General features: G+C 41.7%; 1 protein-coding gene across 1 annotated transcript in view; it reads right to left on the reverse strand.

Moving 5' to 3' along the window:
- WASL (WASP like actin nucleation promoting factor) overlaps window positions 1–21,845 on the reverse strand; it is a 281,837-nt gene that overhangs the window by 103,422 nt on the left and 156,570 nt on the right. The window contains exons 3-4 of the mRNA XM_078680931.1: window positions 19,042–19,128; window positions 2,993–3,089 (exon numbers count right to left, since the gene is read on the reverse strand). Coding sequence (XP_078537057.1) covers window positions 2,993–3,089; window positions 19,042–19,128 — 184 coding nt within the window. The remainder of the gene's footprint in view (window positions 1–2,992; window positions 3,090–19,041; window positions 19,129–21,845) is intronic.

The raw sequence follows: 21,845 nt of genomic DNA on the forward strand, positions 1-21,845 counted from the left end.
CCATGAGTTACTACTGTTTTTGCCAGATGATCCAAGGTCGTAAGGACTGCAGCACTAGGCATGTAAGGTATCCCTATTTTTCGAAGGGTGAGGAAAAACTGAAAAGAAGTCGACAAATACACCCCCACCCTCTATAACCAATGGTCACTTGACAAACGAATAAGGGAAGTCTGTCTTCCAGAGTCAGACCAATATACGAGGCTGAGAAGATCACAGTTTACACTGCTTTACTGCCACTGTGAGGAGTTCAAAGGTTGCTTCTGAAAGAGAAATAGAGTTCGGAGATCCATAGTATGCAAGAGAATACTAGGACGAGGCAGGGAGTATATAGTGGTTAAGGACAGATCACTAGGGGAATCTGTGCACACTCAGTATTCCTACACTCATGCAATCCAGAAGGAATTCTGCCTATGGGAATTCCACATGCATGCACGAGCATGAGGGAAAAGTCTGCCGATTGTAGAATTGTTTGCAAAACATGAGACACAGGTCTCAAGTGTCCTCGCCAGACAATCAATATCTGGAATGGCAGATACTCACTGAGAACATCTCACAATCGCAAGCAAGCAAATGCTCAGTCTACGAGCTGATTTCTAGTGCAACCGAGCTCCCCTGAAATAAATGTGGAGGTTCAAAGGAAAACACTTCGGAGAATGGAAGAGCTATGTTAATACCTGCATTCCTTTTTGATGTGCTGATCAGCACAGCTGCTGTTGATTTACATGCCCAATCAAGTCCTGCCTAAAGGACATGCACAGAGATTAAATGAACCCATTAACCAGGGTGTCTTTATCTGGAGCTGAGAGAATTGGAGGCAGCACTGCGACCACGAATAATTGACTAATATTCAGAATTAAAAAGCATGGGAAGAACTCCTATACATCAGTGATTAACTATTTGCAATGGTTTTGCCCACCTCGGTCAAGTTCACAACCATTAGGACCAATAAAAAAACAGCTTGATGGCTTCATGCTAATACTCCATGAAGAAGAATTCAACAAAGCATTTGAAAACTTCAGAGAGAGGACTTCAAAATAGAAAAGGTTAACCTTTAAAGACTGTCAGACATATGGATATTATCAAAGGAAATACTAACTAGATAGTGACAAGACTAACGCGAATGAAGAGTCTTAACTTTTTTATCATGCTGGACACATGGTAAACAAACCAAATATAGTAACAAAAAACAAGGAAAGCCTGGCTGCCTGGAAATGGACCACAATTAATCAATAGCTACTGTTGCTCGCTTGCTTGCTTGCTTCAGCAATAATGGACCAGCGACTGTGGCTCGGGCTCATAAAGACAGGCTGGGAAAAACGTTATTGCACCACTGCTATCAGCAATCTATAAGCCATTCATGGCCACGAAGATGGTCAGATGAATTTGCAAAGGTCTTCTGCGAATAAATGCAAAAGCTGACAATTTCAGAGCCATGTATGAATTCACAGAGGATTGTCCAACCCCGACAAAGCCAAGTGAAGATCTTCCTTTTCTCAAATAGGAGAGGAAATAAGAGGGATAAAAGGAACACATGGAGGAGAAACCATAGTGGAGCCAGCATGCTCCCCCCTCTTAGCATTACACACTTCCAGGTCTCTTCCAAAACAATAAAGTAGTATTCATGAGAACACTACACTTCGATCTGCAAACAACAAGGAAATCCAGCTGTCTGTGGGGAGAAATGGTGCCCAAATGACTGCAGGAACAAAACAGAGTGGTCAATGGCGAGAGTTGGCTACACACAGTGGGGTAAATTATGTAAATCACACTGAGACAGAATCAAGGAGCTAGAAGTCTCTTATTAATTCCTGAGCAGCACTGTGTCAGTAGGTCCTGCCTACAAAGTGCAAATTAAATAACGGACTGGCTATCTAATTGCTAATTGTAATGGTACATGCTAGGGTAGGCAACAATGTTTTAAGTAAAACATATTTTGCCTTCCTTCAACGACTAGAACGAAAAACATCTCATTTGGATCAAGAAGATAGTGGAAAGTATAAACAACAAAGTCTATAGGTTGCAGCACAAATGACATAAGCAGTAGGGAAATGGTGGCTGTGCTAGATTATAGCAAGCATAATGAACGGTTTGAGAAGGAAATTCTAAAAATAAAAAAGCCAAAATGCAGGAAGATCACCTCAGATGAGATATCCATGACAATGTTGTAAATTACCCATGAATCACATGGTTTGGAGCTCATGGAATTAATTACAGTGATCCAGATGGCGATATAACTAATACTAAAATTACTCAAAAACCACAAGATGGCATATGTTATACATGTTCTTAGACTCGTATAGCTTATACATATGATACTTTAGGAGTGGAGGCAGAAAACTGCTGGAATCCCTACTTGATTGGTAATCTACGTGCAAAAAGTAAACTGCCTTTTTTAATTTCCTGACAAATACGATGCCTTTATAACATGCTCAGGGGACAAGACAAAAAAGAGTGCCATAAGACGGAAAGAAGAGTGATACAAAAGGGAACAAAGAATCTGGTGAAAGGAAACAAAGGACTTGCATGAATCATAATGCCTCTGGGTAAAATACTGAATTTATATGTATGAGGCTGATATGACAGGCAGGCATTAAAAAAATTAGAGGGTGGAGTTATCAAAAGGATGACTGGAACAAAGGGAAAGCTTATTAGGTCTTGTTTACTTTTAATTCCGATTGCATATAACACTCTCTGATATATCACATGGATTGCTCTTTTAAGTACTCGGTGAAAGTCAGCATAGGCAATTTTGAAACCGAAGAAACACAAAGATGGGTATAAGAAGCTGCCAATGTCAAAACGCACATGCATTTACTTTCTAAAATTCCTATTTAACAGAGTTACTACTTCTTTACTATGCACTTTGGTATTCAGCTTGTTTCCACATCAGGTCTGCTTTAGGTTTATCGTGCAACTATTTATTCAAATATTGAAACAATTTTTATAACAGGGTACGACATTCTACTTGTAGGTACTTTTTTTCCCTACATACCAGATTTCCGTTTCTGTTTATCAAGTAATTCTGTTATGATTTTCCTGAATTTTCTAGCTTCTTCCTCATTTGCAAAATTGAGAGCAGCCTGATAGTTCTGAAATGAAAAATGAAGAAAAAAAACTTGAGAAAGTTCTTGCAAGGACTGTACATAAATGAATTAAATGAGGCAGTTTGATACATACTTCTAATTGTTTATCCCGACTTTATAAATAACAATTAAAGGAGAAATAAAATGTAGTTTTGTAAAGTCTTAAGTAACCAGCTGCCGTGACAGTATATCAATGTGATACTTGCGAGTACAGATTTTCGATCGTAATAAAGTTGCAAAATAGCTAAAACGTAAAAGTCAAACTAAACCCAACACGCTATTGAACTGAGAACTATAATGTAAGGACAGTTAGGGAAGGTACTTTTCTTCGCGCAGGGAGAGAGAGGGGCAACTCAAGCTACAATATGCTCACAGAAAATCTGGTTTATTAATGAGAGAACATTCGGGTCTTCATCTGCTGTATGATAGCAAGTGGTCTTCGCTGTTTGGGATAGGTTGGGGGCGGTAGCTGGGCAAGGACTGATGCAGGAGAGTCGCCCCCCTCTGCTCGTGTACTAAGATGCGTGTAAGAAAATACCCAGGTGTCTGGAAGAGTGAGAGAATTCCGTAATGCAGAGAAAAAACACAGTCCTTGATTTGAAACGCACAGTGTGCCATGCAGAGGGATTCGGGCTGACTTATGAAGAAATAGAGTAGTAAAAGAAATGTGTGAGGGTGATATTTTTTTTTTACAACTTAGGCAGGCTTCCTCGGAGCTTTTATTGCAATTCAGAGAAGGCCTAACCAACACATTAATGGGCAGCTCAACTTCATGAAGCAACACCACCAAAGGACAGGATAGAGGATTGGGCACATCAAAGTGGGCAACCCGAACAAAAGCTAAGACACTAAATCACATTTATGTCTGGAAATGGATTATTAAAAGGGGAGCTCTAGTAGATTACAGATGTATTGATAAGACAACACATTTGAAGTAAGTCACCACAGTGAGTGCAAGTAAGAAATAAATAACTGTAGTGCTGCTAAAGGGAGAAATTGGACACAGCTTTGAAAATACGAATTAACCACAAGAGTATTGTAGTCTTCCACTGTGAGGTAATAGTTTCAAAAGAGTATATGGGTCTAAAATACAAAAATGACAGAATATAAAAGAAAACTGAAAATTAGGATTTATGATTAAAAAAAAGCCATATACTTGTGGTGTGCTGCATTTAACCATCACCAGAGTATAACCATGATATTGACCAACGAAAATCAAACCGCACCCATAGGGTACACCATTTAGAAACACCTGTATCTTCAATTGTTATCTGTTATTCAACACTAAAACTCTATATGAATCCACTGTCCCCCCATCTGATCCAAAGCACCCAAGTATAAGAAGCCACAAAGTCTCCTGACATCTAAACCGTACTATACACACTCAGATAATTGGACTCAAGCTGCTATCAGTTTCAAATAAACACAGCTGGGAAGTTCCAGTATGTTAGAATCCACTCTATATATAATGAAATTTGTGTAAGAACACCTAAACCCTGTATCAAATACTAATCATATTTAGGATTTAAAGAATACCAAGTCAAGACTCACAATATTACTGTTGAACAAGTTCTCACCAATGTGTAGAAAATACTCCTCATAAGTAAGTGAGAGGGGGGCTATGGTGTGAGCCACATGTTAAAGCCAGAGCGTCAGTTAAAGTAATACTATGCCCAATAGTTAACCACTTTATCAATAAATGCAGAGTCACTGAAACAGGAAACGAAGCAACCTAGTACTTATCCTGTTATCATCTGTTCATTGCATGTAGTGCTGTAGATTCACATGCTCTGCATACTCCTGTCATCTAGTGTTGGCAGTGGATGTGTGCAACTTGTTATTCTTGGAAGATGCATGGAGTCATGAGGTTTATTAATTCTTCCTACGACTGGTAATGTGCATGGGCTTTGGCTCTATTTTAAGATTGTTTTCTGCACCGTGGGTGTGGATAAAGATGGAGAACACAAAAGAAGAAGATGACTATGCGAAAGAGAGAGAAAGGGAGATCCGTAACCACCAAAGGCTTTCGGGGAGGTTGCTGGGCGCATGTGAATCTCCAGCATTACATGCCATGAAAAGATACCTACAGGTTAAGTAACAAATTTCGTTTGTGGCATGTGTAGCTGTAGATACACAGCTCTGCACAGACTGTAAAGCAGTTCTCCCATAAGCAGGGGCTAGCCAGAGGAAGCTGCAGAAGACTGAAAAAGAGTATGCAAGACAGCATGGCCAACCTTTACATTTTTGTCTGCTAAGACATCCACACAGTCTTGGATTAATATGTACGGAGTATACCAAGTAGCTACTTTACACATGTCAGCTAGGGGGATGTTGCCAATCAAACCACAGAGGCTACCTTTTTGCAGGTATAAGGTGTATTGGGTGGTGCAGGCAACTGCAGTTTGGCTTTAGCATAGTAAGTTTCAATGCGCTTGACAAGCCATCTGCCTATGTCTATTTAGAGAGAGCACACCCTTTGTGTGATTTAGTGAATGAGAGCAAGTTGTTGAGTTTTTCTAAATGGCTTTGTCCCGTCAATGTAAGACATGAGGGCCCCCTTGACATCAAGTGTGTGGAGGTCCCTCTCTGCTACGGAGTGTGGCTGTGGAGAAAACACTAGCAGCTCAATGGTCTGATTAAGGTGAAAGAGACACACCACTCCAGGCAGGATCTTTGGTGAAGTCCTAAGGACAACTCAGTCGTTGTGCACTTGGAAGAAAGGTTCTTCAAAGGTAGGAGCTTGAAGCTTGCTTACATACCTTAAAGATGTAATGGCAACGAGCAAAGCAACCTTCTAAGAGGAAGTGGAGAGACACAAAAGGAGGGCCTATGAGTTAAGTTAGGACTATGTTCAGGATCCACAGAGCGCCCAGGGCACACTGGGTGGAATAACTCGTTCGAATCCTTCCACTAAGACTTTGATGACAGTGACTCTAAATAAAGAAGAGTGTTTTCTGTTTTGTAAGTAAGGTGCCACTGAGCTAAATGGAGATGGATAAAAGCGTAGGCAAGGCCTGATATTTAAGGATAAAGTAGGTAACGGACTAGGTCTTGGACCATTGGTGCGAGTGAATCAATGTGTTTGGGAAAGCATTATTGAATAAACTCTTTCCACCTGGTCGTATAATAGGTTTGCGTAGTCGGCCTAAGGACCTCTTTTGGGATGGACATGCACTCTGGAGGCAGTTTGAGATACCCGAACTCTAGGACATTAGAAGCTAAATTACAAGATTGAGCTGCCAGGAGTTGGGGTGCCTGACTGTGCCTTAGATCGGAGTTAAAAGGTCTGGTCAATTGAGAAGGTTCTAATGGGGTAGTACAGATACGTCCAGAAGGGTGGTGAACCAGGGTTGTCTAGTCCAGGCGGTGGCCATAAAGATAAGGGTGATGAAGGTTTCCTGAAGTTTCCAGGCTACGTACAGGAGGAGTGGGAGAGGCAGAAAAATATAGGCAAATATCCCTAACCAGTTCATGTATAGTACATGGACCATCAACTGTGGGAACTTTGAGGCAAAGCTTTGTTGCCGCATCCTGCGGAGCAGGTCTGCAAAGTCGTTGTCCACTCCCAGAAAGTACTGCGCTAATAGGTGTATGTTGTGGTAGAGTGCCCAATGCCAAATACAGTAAGCTAAAGCTGCCAGTTGCTTGGAAAGCATGCCCTCTTGTTTCTGGAGGTAAAATAACTGTCCTGAAGAGGACTACCTTGCGTTGGACCTGGCAGGAAAAAAGGCCTTTAATACGAGCTGAATGGTCAGCAACTCTAATGATTTATGCGAAAGCCCTGCTCATAAAGCGGCCCGAGGGTGAAGGGTCATGTCTGGCTGATGCGGCCGCCCATTCGGTAAGGGATGCCCCCATCATGATAATCACGTGAGGAATTGGGGACATATTGCTGCTGTTCCATCACTGCAGAGAGTGAGTGATGGGTGCTGGCAGAGACCAACACTAGATCTTCCCAGTGACCTACTCGTGTGATTCTGCTGCTAGGTACTCCTGTAGCAGACGCATGTGTAACCTTAGCTAACAATAGGGAGCTTAGAGGGATTTATAAGGTCAACAGGTCGCCCTCCACTCAATATATGCTTTCACAAGAAAAGACCTAGACCACATAGGCACCTAAAAAGTTACTTATTTTAGTGTTATACCATATGCTGCAAAACATTCGCAACTACCTCCTCTATTTTAATTAATTAGGTAGGGGGTATATACACATTGTGCCATATTAAAAAATTGCCCAGTCCTTTATTATAAAACAACAGTTGTGAGAAAACGAGCAACACACACCTCTAAGTGCTAACTCAGACCAACGAAAAAAAGTGTGTGTGAGCGAGCGGACACCTCACGGGCGCACCACCAACGGGAACCTGGCAGGTACTCGCCAGGATTGCCCTGATCTCATCATTGGTATCATCAAGCTCAAAAGAGAATGTGTCCAATAACAAACAAAGATTGTGTTTGTGAAGATGTGCAGTGAAAATAAACCACGAACAACACATATAGTGTCAGAACAAACATATAAATCACAAACAACACGGATATTTACTTTTATTCTGTCTCTTTCGTGTTGGTTGTGGGCTCTAAAAAAGTGAATATGGCTACTACTTATCCAACCATACTCTACTTGTTAATCTTGGAGCTATACATCTGGAGTCCGCTGTCCATAAGACACTGGACAAGATAGCCCCTATTCGAAAGGTGTATTGTAGGGAAAAAATGTCACCTTGGTTTACCGACCAATTAAAACATCTTAAAACCCTAACAAGAAATGCCGAAAAAATTTGGCGAAAAAATAAAGATCTTAATAATCGTAAAATCTATCAAACCCTACACACCAAATATATGAGGGAAATAAACACAGCAAAAAGAACTCATATAGCTGAACGAATAAATAAAGCAGAAAATTCGTCCAAAGAGCTCCACCACATTTTAAAAGAATTTACTTGCTTTAAAAGTCCGCAAGAAACCCCAAAAACAAACGAATGGACGGAAGATCTTTCTACGTTTTTAGATGAAAAAATCACCAAAATATGTCAACCTTTTAAAATAGAGAATACATCCCTTCAACACCTTGAACAGGAGTTATACATGAACCCAGACACGCACATAAATGATTCTTCCCCGAACTGGTCTACTTTTGATTTGTTGGACAATGAAAAAATCATGCGTCTAGGACGAAAAATAAAATCAGTTTCTCCCTGTGATCAGTTAACTTCTAAACTATTTTCCACTCTTGCTCCAGTGCTGGTTCATCCTCTCTCCTGCCTCCTAAATACATCCCTGATAGAAGCGGAATTCCCAAAAATTTGGAAGGCGGCTAGAGTAAAACCTTTACTAAAAAAGCCCGGTGCTGATGTAAATACTTTCTCAAACTACCGCCCCATCTCCTTGCTACCCTTTTCAGGGAAAGTACTAGAGGCATTTGTTAATGAACAGCTGATAGACTATCTCGAGAAGAACAATCTACTCGATTCCTCACAGTCAGGTTTCCGTGCTGCCCACAGCACGGAAACAGCCCTGATTGAGGTTGCCGACAATATTAGACTTGCTCTTGACAAACGTCAATCGTGCATTCTGGTACTTTTAGACCTGTCAGCTGCCTTTGACACCATCTCCCATCAAATCTTGATCAGAAGACTGTGGGAGTGTGGTGTCAAAGGGCAGGTTTTAAGATGGTTTATCAGTTACTTGTCTAATCGAACAACTACACTGCAAACAGATGAAACCCTAGCTAGTACTCGGCCAGTTATAAGAGGTGTGCCTCAGGGCTCCATTCTTAGCCCCTCGCTTTTTAACGTTTATATGGCCCCTCTAGCCAATCTTATCAGGGCATATGGTTTTGACGTGTTATCATATGCGGATGACACGCAAATACTAGCTACCTTTGGCCCTGATGTAAATGACACCAAAATGCGCTTTAAAAAGTGCCTGATGGAGGTAAAAAATTGGATGAGTTTAAACCATCTCCAACCAAATGGTGCCAAATCTGAAATAATGACATTTGGCCAAGCTAGTGTACATTGGACCCATGACTGGTGGCCCTCGGAAATGGGGGAATGTCCCGTCCCAAAAGAATCAGTCCGCAACCTTGGAATCCACATGGATAATAAATTATCCATGAAGGACCATGTAAATCACACCGTTGGCACCTGCTTTGGAATCATGCGAAGTGTACGCAAGGTTTTCAAATGGATACCGATGGAAGCACACAGAATCCTAGTTCAGGGCCTCATTTTAAACAGGTTAGATTATGGAAACGCTCTTTTGCTTGCCATAAATGAGTGTCATATCAGGAAATTACAAGTTGTCCAAAACACCGCTGCTCGTCTGATTCTGGGCTTACCAAGACGATCCCCTTCCCTGCCATGTCTAAAAAGTCTACATTGGCTCCCTGTTAAAAAAAGAACCATTTTTAAAACCATGTGTCTGGTTCATAAACACATGTATGGCACAGGACCAAAATACTGGAACAGAAAACTGACATGGTACCAGCCTGGTCGACAATTGAGATCAAGCTCTAAGTTTCAGCTCACGCCACTTAGAGTTCTAACCGCTAGAAATGGCGGACGTGCTTTTTCCTATATGGCACCATCTCTATGGAACAAACTCCCTCTAAACCTACGTACAACCACCGAACTCATGAGTTTTCGAAAGAAGTTGAAAACATGGCTCTTCAGTTAGTCCTCTATTCCATGATCACTCATCTTTCTCTTTCTGGGTTTGTCCGCATGCGCCATGAGACTCCCTGTGGGACGTGATATGTCTGCGCAATACAAATATCCAGACTAGACTAGACTAGACTAGACTTGCCGACATGTTTCATTGCCAATTAATTTTAGGCAATTTCTTCATTATTTGTTTTTATGTTATTATGTTAAGTATTTGATTCACGGAATTTTGGTTCTTACACAAATATTATTATACGTAGATTTGATACGTACATAGTAGGAACTCCCCAGCTGTGATCATTTGCAATAATTAGCAGCTTGGGTCCAATTATGTGAGTAGATACAGCCCCTGGTCAGTTTTGATATTAGGAGACTCTGTGGCTTCTTACACTTAGGTACTTTAGATCATGTGGGACGAGAACTGATTCATATAGATTTTTTTGTAGGATAATGAATAGCAATTGAAGGCATGTGTTCCGACACGATGTGCACAATGGGTGAGGTTCAATTTTCCCTGGGCTGTGGTGGTCACCATCATGGTAACACTCAGTGTATGGTAACATATAAGCGGATGAGGATATGTTTTTTTGGTCATATAAACTTTAATTAGCGTTGTCTTTTATATTGTGCTTTTGGTATTTTACAAGAAAAAAGCAATGGAAAAAGGAGGAAAAGATCTACAATAACTTATCTAAATAGGAGACAATTAATTCACCTATTTCTATGCCATTTAGTGCACTTAGGAAAAATCCAATTTATAGCACCCCATCACTCATACTCAGGGACTAGATTACACATTTTTTATTGTTTTTTGTAATCACTAAACTCATATTTCTTTGTTCTTTTTTTCTTTGTAACAAACATCAAAAAATAATTTTATACATAAGCTTTTTATACAACATATACCATCATATACATAACTATATACACACCTATATACAAAACATTCACAACAAATTGACCAATGAACAAAATCATAACACAAACACAGAAAAAACGTGTCCGATTTACACCCTACAAAATGTTTCAGCAAAGGCTGAGTGCCCTCCCATTTACTCTAGGAGGTGCACTTGGAGGTAGTATAACACAGGTGGTTCGAATACCCAAGTTACCGAACCTCAATCGAAAACTGTGTCACAAAGGCTACAGGTTCCCAAATTAATTATAAACATAAACACTCCTCCAGTATGAAAGTGTTGACGCGGTCGCGTTTCGGCCTTCCAGTCAATCTGGCCTCTTCAGGACAGGGTGATAATCCACAAAAGGAATCAATCCGGGAGCAGCTGGGACTCGTTCACAAAAACCAAAACCAAAGGCAAATTGTTGACACGAACTCTGGCTGGGTACGAACAAATCGTCTAAACAAATCGTCTCACGTGTGTACAAAGGTATCCACACTCCAACGGCCCGCTTTTACTAGCCCGGGGACTCTCGAACGTCTCTCTCCTTCAAGGAAAACTGCCGCCAAACATGTCGGGTTTGCTCCGTCAATTTGGTATTTCAGACATGGATACTCTTTTTGAACCATTAGTTTATAGTGACAGACTACAATACTCCGGTGGTTAATTCGTATTTTCGAAGATGTGACCAATGTCTCTCTTTGGCAGCACTACAAGAATTTATTTCTTACTTTCGCTCATTTAGGTGACTTACTCAAAATGCCTAGCCTCATCACTATATTTGTAACCTACGCGATGGGCCCTGAATACCATTAAGAAATAGTTCAAAATATTGCATGAACTCTCTACTATTGAATGGAGTTTACAACTGGTATGCTATAATATGGAATTATGTGCATGGACAGTAGATCTGGTCACTGGGTGGCGACACGGGCATACTTTATTTTAGAGCCCAGCAGTTTATATTTTACATATCACATATTGAGGATTCGTTATACTTTGGTGTAGGAATTGGGCTAAAGTATACTGCCATGTTAAGGGCAGAAAATCGGTGTATATTTTCTAGCCGTGAGGAAGTCTAGGTGATGAGGCTGAATGAAACACGCTGGCTAGAAGAGTTTTTACAGAGAAAAGGTAATAAAGAATACTACCTGGAAAAATGGTCTACAAATATTTGTCAATGTTCCTCTGTATGCATGAAAGGATTGTAATTCACGTTTTGGGTTCTGCCTGAACTTGTGGGGTACAGCTCTGGCTGCTGCCTTCTTGCTTTAGAACCTTTGGAACATTCTGAGATCCTTTTGATCCTTTAGGAGGTTGTTTGCGCTGACAATACTCTGGCCACTTGCAAAACTGCTCAACAATCTACATTATACAATCATTAGACCAGACACCTCAGATTCAACCTCAACGAATGCATACAAAACACCACCAAAGCACTAATGCATACTCACACCTTCGCAAATAACACACAGCAACAATGTAGCAAGGTGGCACCAATCCTGTACCTGGCAGAGCACTATCCACTCGGCTACCTGACTCTACATTGATCACTCCTCAGAGAGACAATCACACTCGAGTGCACGGACCAGTGGAGGAATGAGCAACATCCTCTCTACATGGCACCGTTCTCACTCGGCACAGGCAGAGAAATTAACCATTGGAAAGCAAAGTCCAACTATTATGCCTACTGCAGACTCCGGTTAGCATCAGCACTCTGTATAATGAAACCATGCACAATCTCACGCATGCCTTGGACAGGCAGCACATGACACTTAAGACAAACTGTTCTCAAGGGGGTCGTTGCAGACCTGGCAATACAATAAAAAACAAGAAATTACCAGCCATATGCTGAATTTAGAAAAGTACAAAGCATGGGCAAAGTAAATAGCTCCGGGGTTAATATGCTAAAGCTTTTAGCGTATGCAAATTAGAGCGAAACACAAAGGAGGAAGCCAGCAAGAGTAAACAGAGAGCTGCATTTCAAAAGTAGTCCCACCTGTAGTTCAATTTAAGCACCTGAGTGGCTGCAGAATGGATACACTCAAAGCACCAAAAACATTAGGGAAGAGATAAACAATAATCCACTTGATTGAGCCAAGACGAGAATGACAGTCTCAGGCCAATGGCTAATCATAAAAAGACAATAATTGATAAGGGTGGAACAACAGACCACTATATCTATATAGTTACCAGTAGGTCTGCTTGCAGCTGTGCTTTCAAACCCCAGGCCTAAAAAGTACCACAATCATCAGGTTTCATAGCCTCCCGAGTAGACCCCCCAAAGAGTGCGTGCCTACACATCATGACTGTCATTGACATACCCGTCAAAAATAAAGCTGCATCACAGGTCAGCCACTAATGAGCAAACTCTCAATGTGTGCACCTCTCAAAGTATCTTTAGGTAAAAAGGAAAGCAACAATGTACCTCAGATACTTTGTTAAACTATGATTTATGTATCACTTGATTCCTCTCAAGAGGCACTGAAACGCCTTGGTTGATGGGTCGGACGCTACACCCTAGGTGTGCTTGGTTGGATGCATGTCGAGGTGGAGTGTGGTCTCTGTGTGAAGTGTATTTGTGCCGTGTGTAATGATCAGAAAATATTGAAATCTGCATATGAATACACACACATCATAAATAAGCTTCCGACTTAATTACAAATATCCTCACGCATGAAAACGTGCAGCAAGATACGAGACACGAGAACCATTGACTGTTTGCGAAGTGACGTGTACAACAACAGAGTATTGTAATGAGGGAGACCTTAAATAGATAACAGTGAGTGATAAGAATACAAACTCTCGCTTTGGAGCATACACAACTCTTACTTACACGGCGATAGTTAACTTGACAGCTGCCTAACAGTCATCTTTCCTAATGCGGGCGCCCCTGTACACAGAGCAGTACAATGCACTACTCCGAGAAGTTTACTGAACTGAAAGCGGCATTTTTTTAAAGTTACCACAATGAGTGTCCCATTCGGAGACACAAACACAAATGTGCACAGAACATATTCTTAAAATAACGCCTACCACAAACGAATCAGAAGTTAGAAAGGTCTAGTAAGTGCGGCACCACACCAGGATTCACTGCCCACGCTGAAAACAAGCGCCTTTCAGTGACCCTCCAGCCAGGCACCAACTGTTCGTGAAGACTGAGCCAGGTAGTTACTCGCAGAACAAGTATGCTGGAGTTACAGCGAAACCGAAAGGGTCCAGTGCACTCGCATCCCACAAGGGGCCGGATGTTGTCTATGGTTCAGTCTCCTGGTTACACACTCGTTCCACAACCGACACAAACGGAATACATGCACTGAACTTAACATCAGAGGGCCAAGCACAGCAAGGATGCAGAGAAAATCCTCAACAATCATGAAGCCAAGGTGAATGTGCAAAGGTGTGAATCCGAGCAAAGACGAATCAGGAGTATAATTTAATTAGTATAAACATCGATTATCGAAATGACAAAACTCAGCTCATTTGTCCTGGTGAAATGTGATAAACCGACCTGCATTAAATAAACAGACGTCCTCATCAGACGTTCAACCCCTGGAGCTATCTTACAGACTTCTTGGTTTAAAACTGTGTGGATACATTAGTGCGCAGGACTGCAGGTCCATCAGCTAGTAACATGTATCCAGTTCTCACAAAAGAGGTATTTTCTCGAGCGAGGTGGTCATTTTTGCCCACTTTGGTGATCTTTTCATCTCCTTTTCATAGTGGAATCCCGTTTTAGATATTTATTTTTCTTTTGTGATTGTATTTTTTTACGTAGCCTTTCCCATGTGGCAATTATTTAAGTATGGAATATACTTACATCCGGAGTTCCATCTACCTCCACCACTGACAGAATGACGTTAGAATTCCACCATCACCCAACCCCATCCCATCACACCCAAGATACAAAATAAAAGATGAACTCCAATAAAAAGTGCCACTAACACACACAGCAACATCCACATGCAGTGTCTGGAAGAACAACTACTTACCTTAGGTAACACTTTCTGGTAGACTAACTCCAGATTTCTCAACTTATTAATGAATATTCCCGCAGTCCTCAGATTGGATATGGAACTTTTAAGCAGTACCTCTGCGCACAGCTAGGTGGCGCCGTGAGGCTCTGTTCCGCTCCTGCTGGGACCTGTAGAGCCAATACTGTAGAACCACTTCCACACGCTGATGTCAATTTTTTAACGAGCTGTCCGCGCCCCCAGACGCAGAACCATAATAGCAAATTAGCATGAACAACTGTGTGCAGATTCCTAGAGTTGGGATCGTTTTAGTTGACAGTCCAATTCATAGAGCAGAGAGGATGAGAGGATAGGTAAGGAATCTGCGGTTAGAGTCTCTACCACAAAGAATGCTAAGAGAAAAAGGGTAAGTAACTTGTTCTTCTGTTAGACATATATACACAGATTCTTCAATTTTTAAATAGATATCAAAGCAATACCTATTCAGAGGAGGGTCTGTCAATTGGCCCAAACCAAAAAGTTCTGTAAGACAGAGTGGGCAAAAGTTCCCTTTTGGAGAACCTGGCACTCTAGATAGTAGTGCTTTTTTCTGAATGTATGGAAGTACGCCTATCTAGCTGCTTGACAAATGTGCAGGACATGAACTCGGCGTGCCAAAGCAGTGACCAGGGCCCTGGCACATTGAGCTTGAAGCCCTTATTTGGGCTACTTCTTGGCCAATGCATAGCAGTTGTTAATATACGAGTTACTTACCTTCGGCAATGCCTTAGCTGATAGAGACTCCATCTAGATGCACAGAAAGGTTTTCAAAATCTGTTTGCAGGAAATCAAGGTGGTATGTAAGGTGTTGGTTTACAAGTTGGAGTACATGGTACTCAAGGAGGATATGGTGTTTTACAAGGTAGAGGTAGAGGTGCTCTGGTTGATCTGAACTCAGGTATGGATGTGGCAACACTTAAGAGAATGACTCCTTGTAATTTTTGTAACAGGATTGGGAAGAGGGAGTGTAAACTTACGACCAGATAATGGCTGTAGACTGTAATAAAAAATGTTTGATTTCTTACATCCGCATTATCCCCAGGTGTCAGACTGGATCAGGAAACTTTTCATGAGCAGTAGCCCTGTGCGCCGGTAGGCGGCGTGATTCGGCTATGTGTGGCATTGTCCACCCCAGAAGTGACGTGTGTGGTGCCTATATAGCAGACATCAGTTTCTTTTTGCAACTTTCCACAACAGGTGCACTGAGGCACAAAGAACACTGACCGCTAGTTTGGAATCTAGAACCCTGAAAGTGAAAAGCCCTGTGCCTCGAAATAAGTTCGCAGAGTGGGGTGGATGGGTAGGTCAGTAAGGAATCTCCAGTAGAGTGTCTCTACCAGTTAAGGCGTTACCGATGATAAGTAACCTGTACATCTGATAGAGACTTATAGCCGCAAATTCCTTACCTTAGAATAGATACCCAAGCAATACCTCTCCAGAGGTGGGTCTGCAAAAATAATTCACACTAGGAAGTCATGCAGGACTAAACGGGCAAAATACCCATGCTCACGGACTTGAGTGTCCAGGCAGTAGTGCGTGGTAAATATGTGCAGAGCCCCCCACGCTGCTGCCTGGCAGAGGCCCAGGACGGAACTCGGCATGCTAACCTGGTGGTCGCATCCTTAGCTCTGGTGGAATGAGCATGCACGCCCTCAGAGTGTAGCTTTTTGGCTAATTCATAGTAGATTTTAATGCAAAGCAAGATCCATCTGGAGATGGTCCACTTTTGCATGGCTTTTCACTTCTTTGCACTGACATACCCCATGAGGGTTGGTCGTCCTCCTGGAACGCTTTTGTACATTCAAGGTAGAACGAAACACTCTTTTTGGGTTCAGATGGTGAAGTTGCTCCTCTTCCTAGGAGGGATGTGGTGGAGCATAAAAAGTATGAAGTGTGATGTACTGACCTACATAAAAAAGGAGTAATACCTGTGAGCAGACAGGAAGCTCTAGTGCTAAGAACTAACTTGTCTGAGTAAATGTTCAGGTACAGAGGCTTAGATGGCAAAGCCTGAAGCTCACTAACCCTCCAGAAAGATTTTATTGCCACCAGGGAGGGCGTCTTGATGGTAAGGAACCTGAGAGGACAATTATGCAATGGCTCAAAAAGAGCACACATCAGGAAAATTAAGACCTGATTAAGGTCGCATTGGGGCATGCTGTAAGGCGAAGGTGGAAATGTGTTGTAAACCTTTCAAGAGCCTATGTAGAACAGGGACTTGAAGAGCGATGGCTGATCAGAGAACTGCAGAAAGGCTGAGATAGCAGAAAGATAGCTCTTTAGGGTGCCTAGAGCAGAGCCCTACTGAGCAAGGATAAAGAGAACGGCCTGAGAAAGGGTAGCAGAAAGAGGGTCAACCTGTTTCTCTGCACACCATGCAACAAACCTGAAGCAAAGGCAGGCGTATACAGTTTGATGGAGGGCTGCCAAGATAACAGGGCAGAGTTCAGGTAGAAGGTTAAAAGCTGTCAACTGCTGTTGCTCAATCTCCACACATGAAAGCAGAGCGTTTACAGTCTCAAGGGGAGGACCCTCCCCTGCTGCGGAGACAGAATATCCTTCCAAAGAGGCAGCCTGATCGGAGGACCGATGGCCACGTTCAACAGCTCAGAATACCAAATTCTCAGAGCCCAGTCCAGAGCCACAAGGATGACATGGGCCGGGTTGTTTCTGATCTTCTTGAGAACTCTGGGCAGGAATGGTATGGATGGAAAGGCGTACAGGAAGCCTGAGCTCCATTTGAGACGAAATGTACCTCCGGTCTAGAGCCACAAAACTGCTGACATTGCACGTTCTCGGAGGTGGCAAATAGATCTAACCAAGGCTCACCCAATGCTGAAAGCAACCTTGCACCACCTCCGAATGAAAACGCCATTCTTTATCTGCTAGGAATCTTTGTTTAATTTTTGTTTAACTTCCACTCGGATACCAGCACAATCTTGATCTTAGAGTCTGCCCCTGCAACAATGTATCTAGACAGTCAACACTACATTTCCTTTTTTTTGTGATTTTTATAGATTTTATACTAAAAATGTTGTCCCCCTTTTAAAGGTCAGGAATCTCCGGCATTGTATTGAGGTCTATCTCTATCTTCAACAACTCGCGGATGAAAAGACATGTGCCACTGTAAGACTTTCTCCGGGCAGCCATACGGTCACGGAGCACTATGTAGCCTGATTAAATGTATTTTTATCTACCCTTTAACTGCATTTTAAAAATAATTTTTGCACTGTGTTTTAGTATAAGTCTTCTACATATTTATGTATATACAATTTTATTTGACCGTATGATAAGTTTGCTCTCATGCATTTTTATAAATTTTTGTGTGCGTTTACGGTTTATTCTATAAGCCAAATAAAGTTCTATTGAATTGAATTACTTCTGTCAGGTTAGTGTCATGGAGCTGCTTTTCAGAAGAAATTGACTGCAACATCTTTATGCCTTCCTTTTGCTTTAGACTGTGTGTTTTCAGATCTAATTATTGATGTTTGTGTTGGGTGTTCACATTTGATATGAAATCGTCTGAGTGAATATTGTGCATGCTTTATGTGGGTAACACTTTAAGACCAGTCCAAAGCTGCAGATTGACTGACTGTTTAGGCTGGAGTTCATTTGAGTCTGTGTGTGTGGTAATTATTGAGCAGCTATTAGTTAAGAAGAAGACTGGAAGAATCTGCACCCAAGTTCTAAGAGTATTCTATAGAGGTAGGCTCAGAGCGGAATTTTCATTCTAGAAACCTACCCAAGACCGCACTCCTGTTCAGATCCTAGATGAGGTCAAAGGATCCAAAAACTTAAACTGAATTTGAATGAGCTACCTTGTTGCCACATTACGCTATGTGGTGAAAAGTGGGTCCTACTGTGGAAGATTAACTGGTGAGCTATAAGGATTCAGAGTTGAAACTTTTTGAAAGATTCATCCGAGACGGTCAGAACAGAGCAGCAAGAAGGTAAGGCTGAAGGAACAGGATGCAGTGGTGAGGTAGAATGTGTGTGCTGTGAAAGTAGCGTTTGTGTAAAACTAAAATGAAAGTTTAGTTACCACATATTTAGGACCTTTGGTTTGATCCTCAAGGAGGATGGATCCTGGTTGGTTTACTGATATTAATAAAGCGACTTATGCTTAAAATAGGTTGCAGAGAAAGAAATCATAGAAGTAGTTTCCCTCAAGAAATTCTAAAGTGTCCTCAATCAGTCAGAGTCCACTTGGCAACCTTCATCCTCCTGTTGGCTAAAGAAGCAAGAGACTATAGGGGTCAATTCTTAAAGCAACTAAAATACACATGTGAATCAAGCAGATGATAATTATAAGTCCATTAATGCTTCTGGGTGCACATAATAAATATTTGTACTCACTACATAAATAATTAGCAAGACTTACATCAGCAGCAAAGGTATGAAAATACACTCTAGGGCAATTGTAAGTGAAATTAACATACAGCTCCTGTTCAAACAATTGTCTTCCTTCCTGAAAAACAAAAAAATTACAAGCATAAAAAGGGTAGCTCTATGCAAGTCAAATACATTTCTGATGCATGACACAAGAAATACTGACAATTTCACAAGGAATTGTTTCTATTTTCCTATTCATCAAAGAAACTTAGTCAAGAAACACAAAAACGGAGTAAGGAAAATGTAAAAGTAAACTGACTAAACGTTTACAGTTGAAAAAAATACTATTGTGAGGAAGAATGACAAAGAAAAAACAGTTAAGATGATCAATGTCTAAATTTCCTGCCAATTACATGGGTTTTGCTCTCAAACATTTATTACGAGCGAACTCCAAAACTGTAGTTTGAGTCAATAAAGTTATTTACCTATAACTGGGAAGCGCAGAGCACTGGCATGTCAGGTTACCACTGTTATGACCAGTCACTTACCTCCAATTTGGCGCATGGGACCCAGAATCATAATTCACCTGTGTGTTCTATCCGCTATCACGTCCCCTTTCATCCCCTAGTAGTCAATGTGTCTCAAGGAGGGTGCATCCTTTTTAGTCCTCCTTAAGTCATGCTCTGTGCCAGAATATTGTGCTATAAGCCATGTATTTCTCATTTCGCCAGCTCACTGCTGGAGCAGGGCCAATAGGACATCACCCTAAGAAGGTAGCCCACAGCCATTAACAATCATAGCAGCCCATTCTAATTTAACACTATTGGAACTACTTGTTTGTTATAAGTCAACAGGTTTTATCTTACATGTTCATAAGTGAGTAAAAGAAAATCACATAGGGATCCATAAAATATCAAACATTTAACAAGTTATTATGAAATATCTAGATATTTCACACAGCCCTGTGACACATGGGTTTCATCATGATAATGATAGTTTCCCAAAACTTTGTACAGTCACCCATGCCTAAAGACGTCCCCGATTCCATTAAACACGAATTTCATCCAATGGGAGGCCTACAATTGGTCCCATTTCCTACCTTTCAGCACCCTCATTATTACAGGTGCAATCAGTCTGCAAATTGTTTAATTAGTATTAGAACATTGTAATGTTGAGAGCTTTACTGAAAACAATGGAACAGCAGTGGCCTATATGAACTGGAACAGCAGTGGCCTATATGAACTGGTGTAGGCCCACTGCTCTCAAAATTTCAATGTACTAATACACAGCCTCTGTCTTTCTTTTCCCCGTTTTTTTTAAATATATCAATTAGGCAGAGGAAAGCGAAAGGCAGAGGCCATGCAGGAGAACACATACAGCTTCACCCTTCCCTCCTGTTGTCACTCAGTGTCACTAGGGCTTCAGAAGGAGGGAAGAGTTAATGCTGCTCACCTCCTGTGTCTACCTGGCTTGGCTGAACTACCAAAACCAGTTCAGCCAAGCCGGGGAGAACCAGGGCTGACTGCAGCCCTCTTCCACAGCTCTTGTTGTGAATGTTCAACAGCTAACAACTGTGGCCGTGCGCGCAGATGTTAAATGTAGAACATTAATAGCAAAAGCTGCGAACACAGGCTTCGGACCGAGGGGATTTCATTACAAGTCCGGAGGCTACAATTATGCATTGTTCCTTTAATGCAACTTCAAGCAGCCATTTTAAAGTTAATACATCACAAAGCAAAGCTCTAGAATACTCAAAAGTAACATGGGTAACAAGGCTAGAAAGATCTGCCTCTTTTAAATGCGGCTTCAAGCAGATAAGTTCTACTTTTATTACTCTCTATACACTTCTTGTTTGGTACTTATATTTTCTATGGTATGCTGTGAACCTTACATAAAACTACCATTATATTCTGTCCTTTAATTGTTTCTATTTTTTAAGAATTTATACACTTTTGAAAACGTACCTCGGCGTTTTTGGCGCATCGACGGGCACTTATGTGGGCTTTTTAAAGAAATGACCACTACTCCTTGCCTGATTTTTTTCTTTTATTCGGCCTTCCGATTTCCTTTCGACCGCAAGAGTTCTCTACACACAGCACCGGCGTGGCCCTCCCTCGCACTCGGAGTGTGGGCAGCACAAAATTAGCAATACTTTGGGGAACCCTCAGTTTTTTTCTCCGTCTTCTTCCAGCCCGTACAGCGTTTCCGCATGCCCCAGCCCTTACTGCCAAGGGGACTCTCCTGTTCTAGAGGAGAGACCCTTGGCAGGCACTGCATGACGCACAACGCTTCCCCCTAGCATCTCTAGGAAGTCCGACAAGGCCTCTAATTTCAACTCTGTTTCCGCGTTGCCTACGTTCACTAGTGTAGTGGTTAGAGTACATCGCACGAAGGTCGCGCAATGTCTTTCCTTAAATGGTTCACGTGCATGTTGAGCATGTGTTTTCTCTTGTTCTTGGTTATGCTCTAAATGTATGCTCAGGTGAGGTGGGTCAGTTCGATGGAAGTTCCAACGATGCTTTCCAGTCACCGTTTGGCTTTCCATCAGAGGGACGCTTTGCGCTTGGGTGGAGTTGTTTATCAATAAACTCACACTCAAAATATACATAGTTTTCCTGGATTGATTTGCTGCTACATTTGGCGACGATCGGGGAAACTCCACCCACGCAGAAAGATTTACCATTTCCCACCGGTTTCATCAACCCTTAACGACGTTGAAGATCCATAAATCCGTCTCTAACAAGGGGCTCCTTCACGAGTCCTCCGGTTGGATTAGAATTCCACAAGTAAAGAGTTTGCTCTAGAAAAGGTACGTGGGAAATTGACTTTTAAAGCTCCCATTGGCCAGCACTT

This window comes from Lissotriton helveticus, chromosome 1_1 (assembly GCF_964261635.1).
Source record: "Lissotriton helveticus chromosome 1_1, aLisHel1.1, whole genome shotgun sequence".
In the NCBI taxonomy this organism is placed as follows: Eukaryota; Metazoa; Chordata; class Amphibia; order Caudata; family Salamandridae; genus Lissotriton; species Lissotriton helveticus.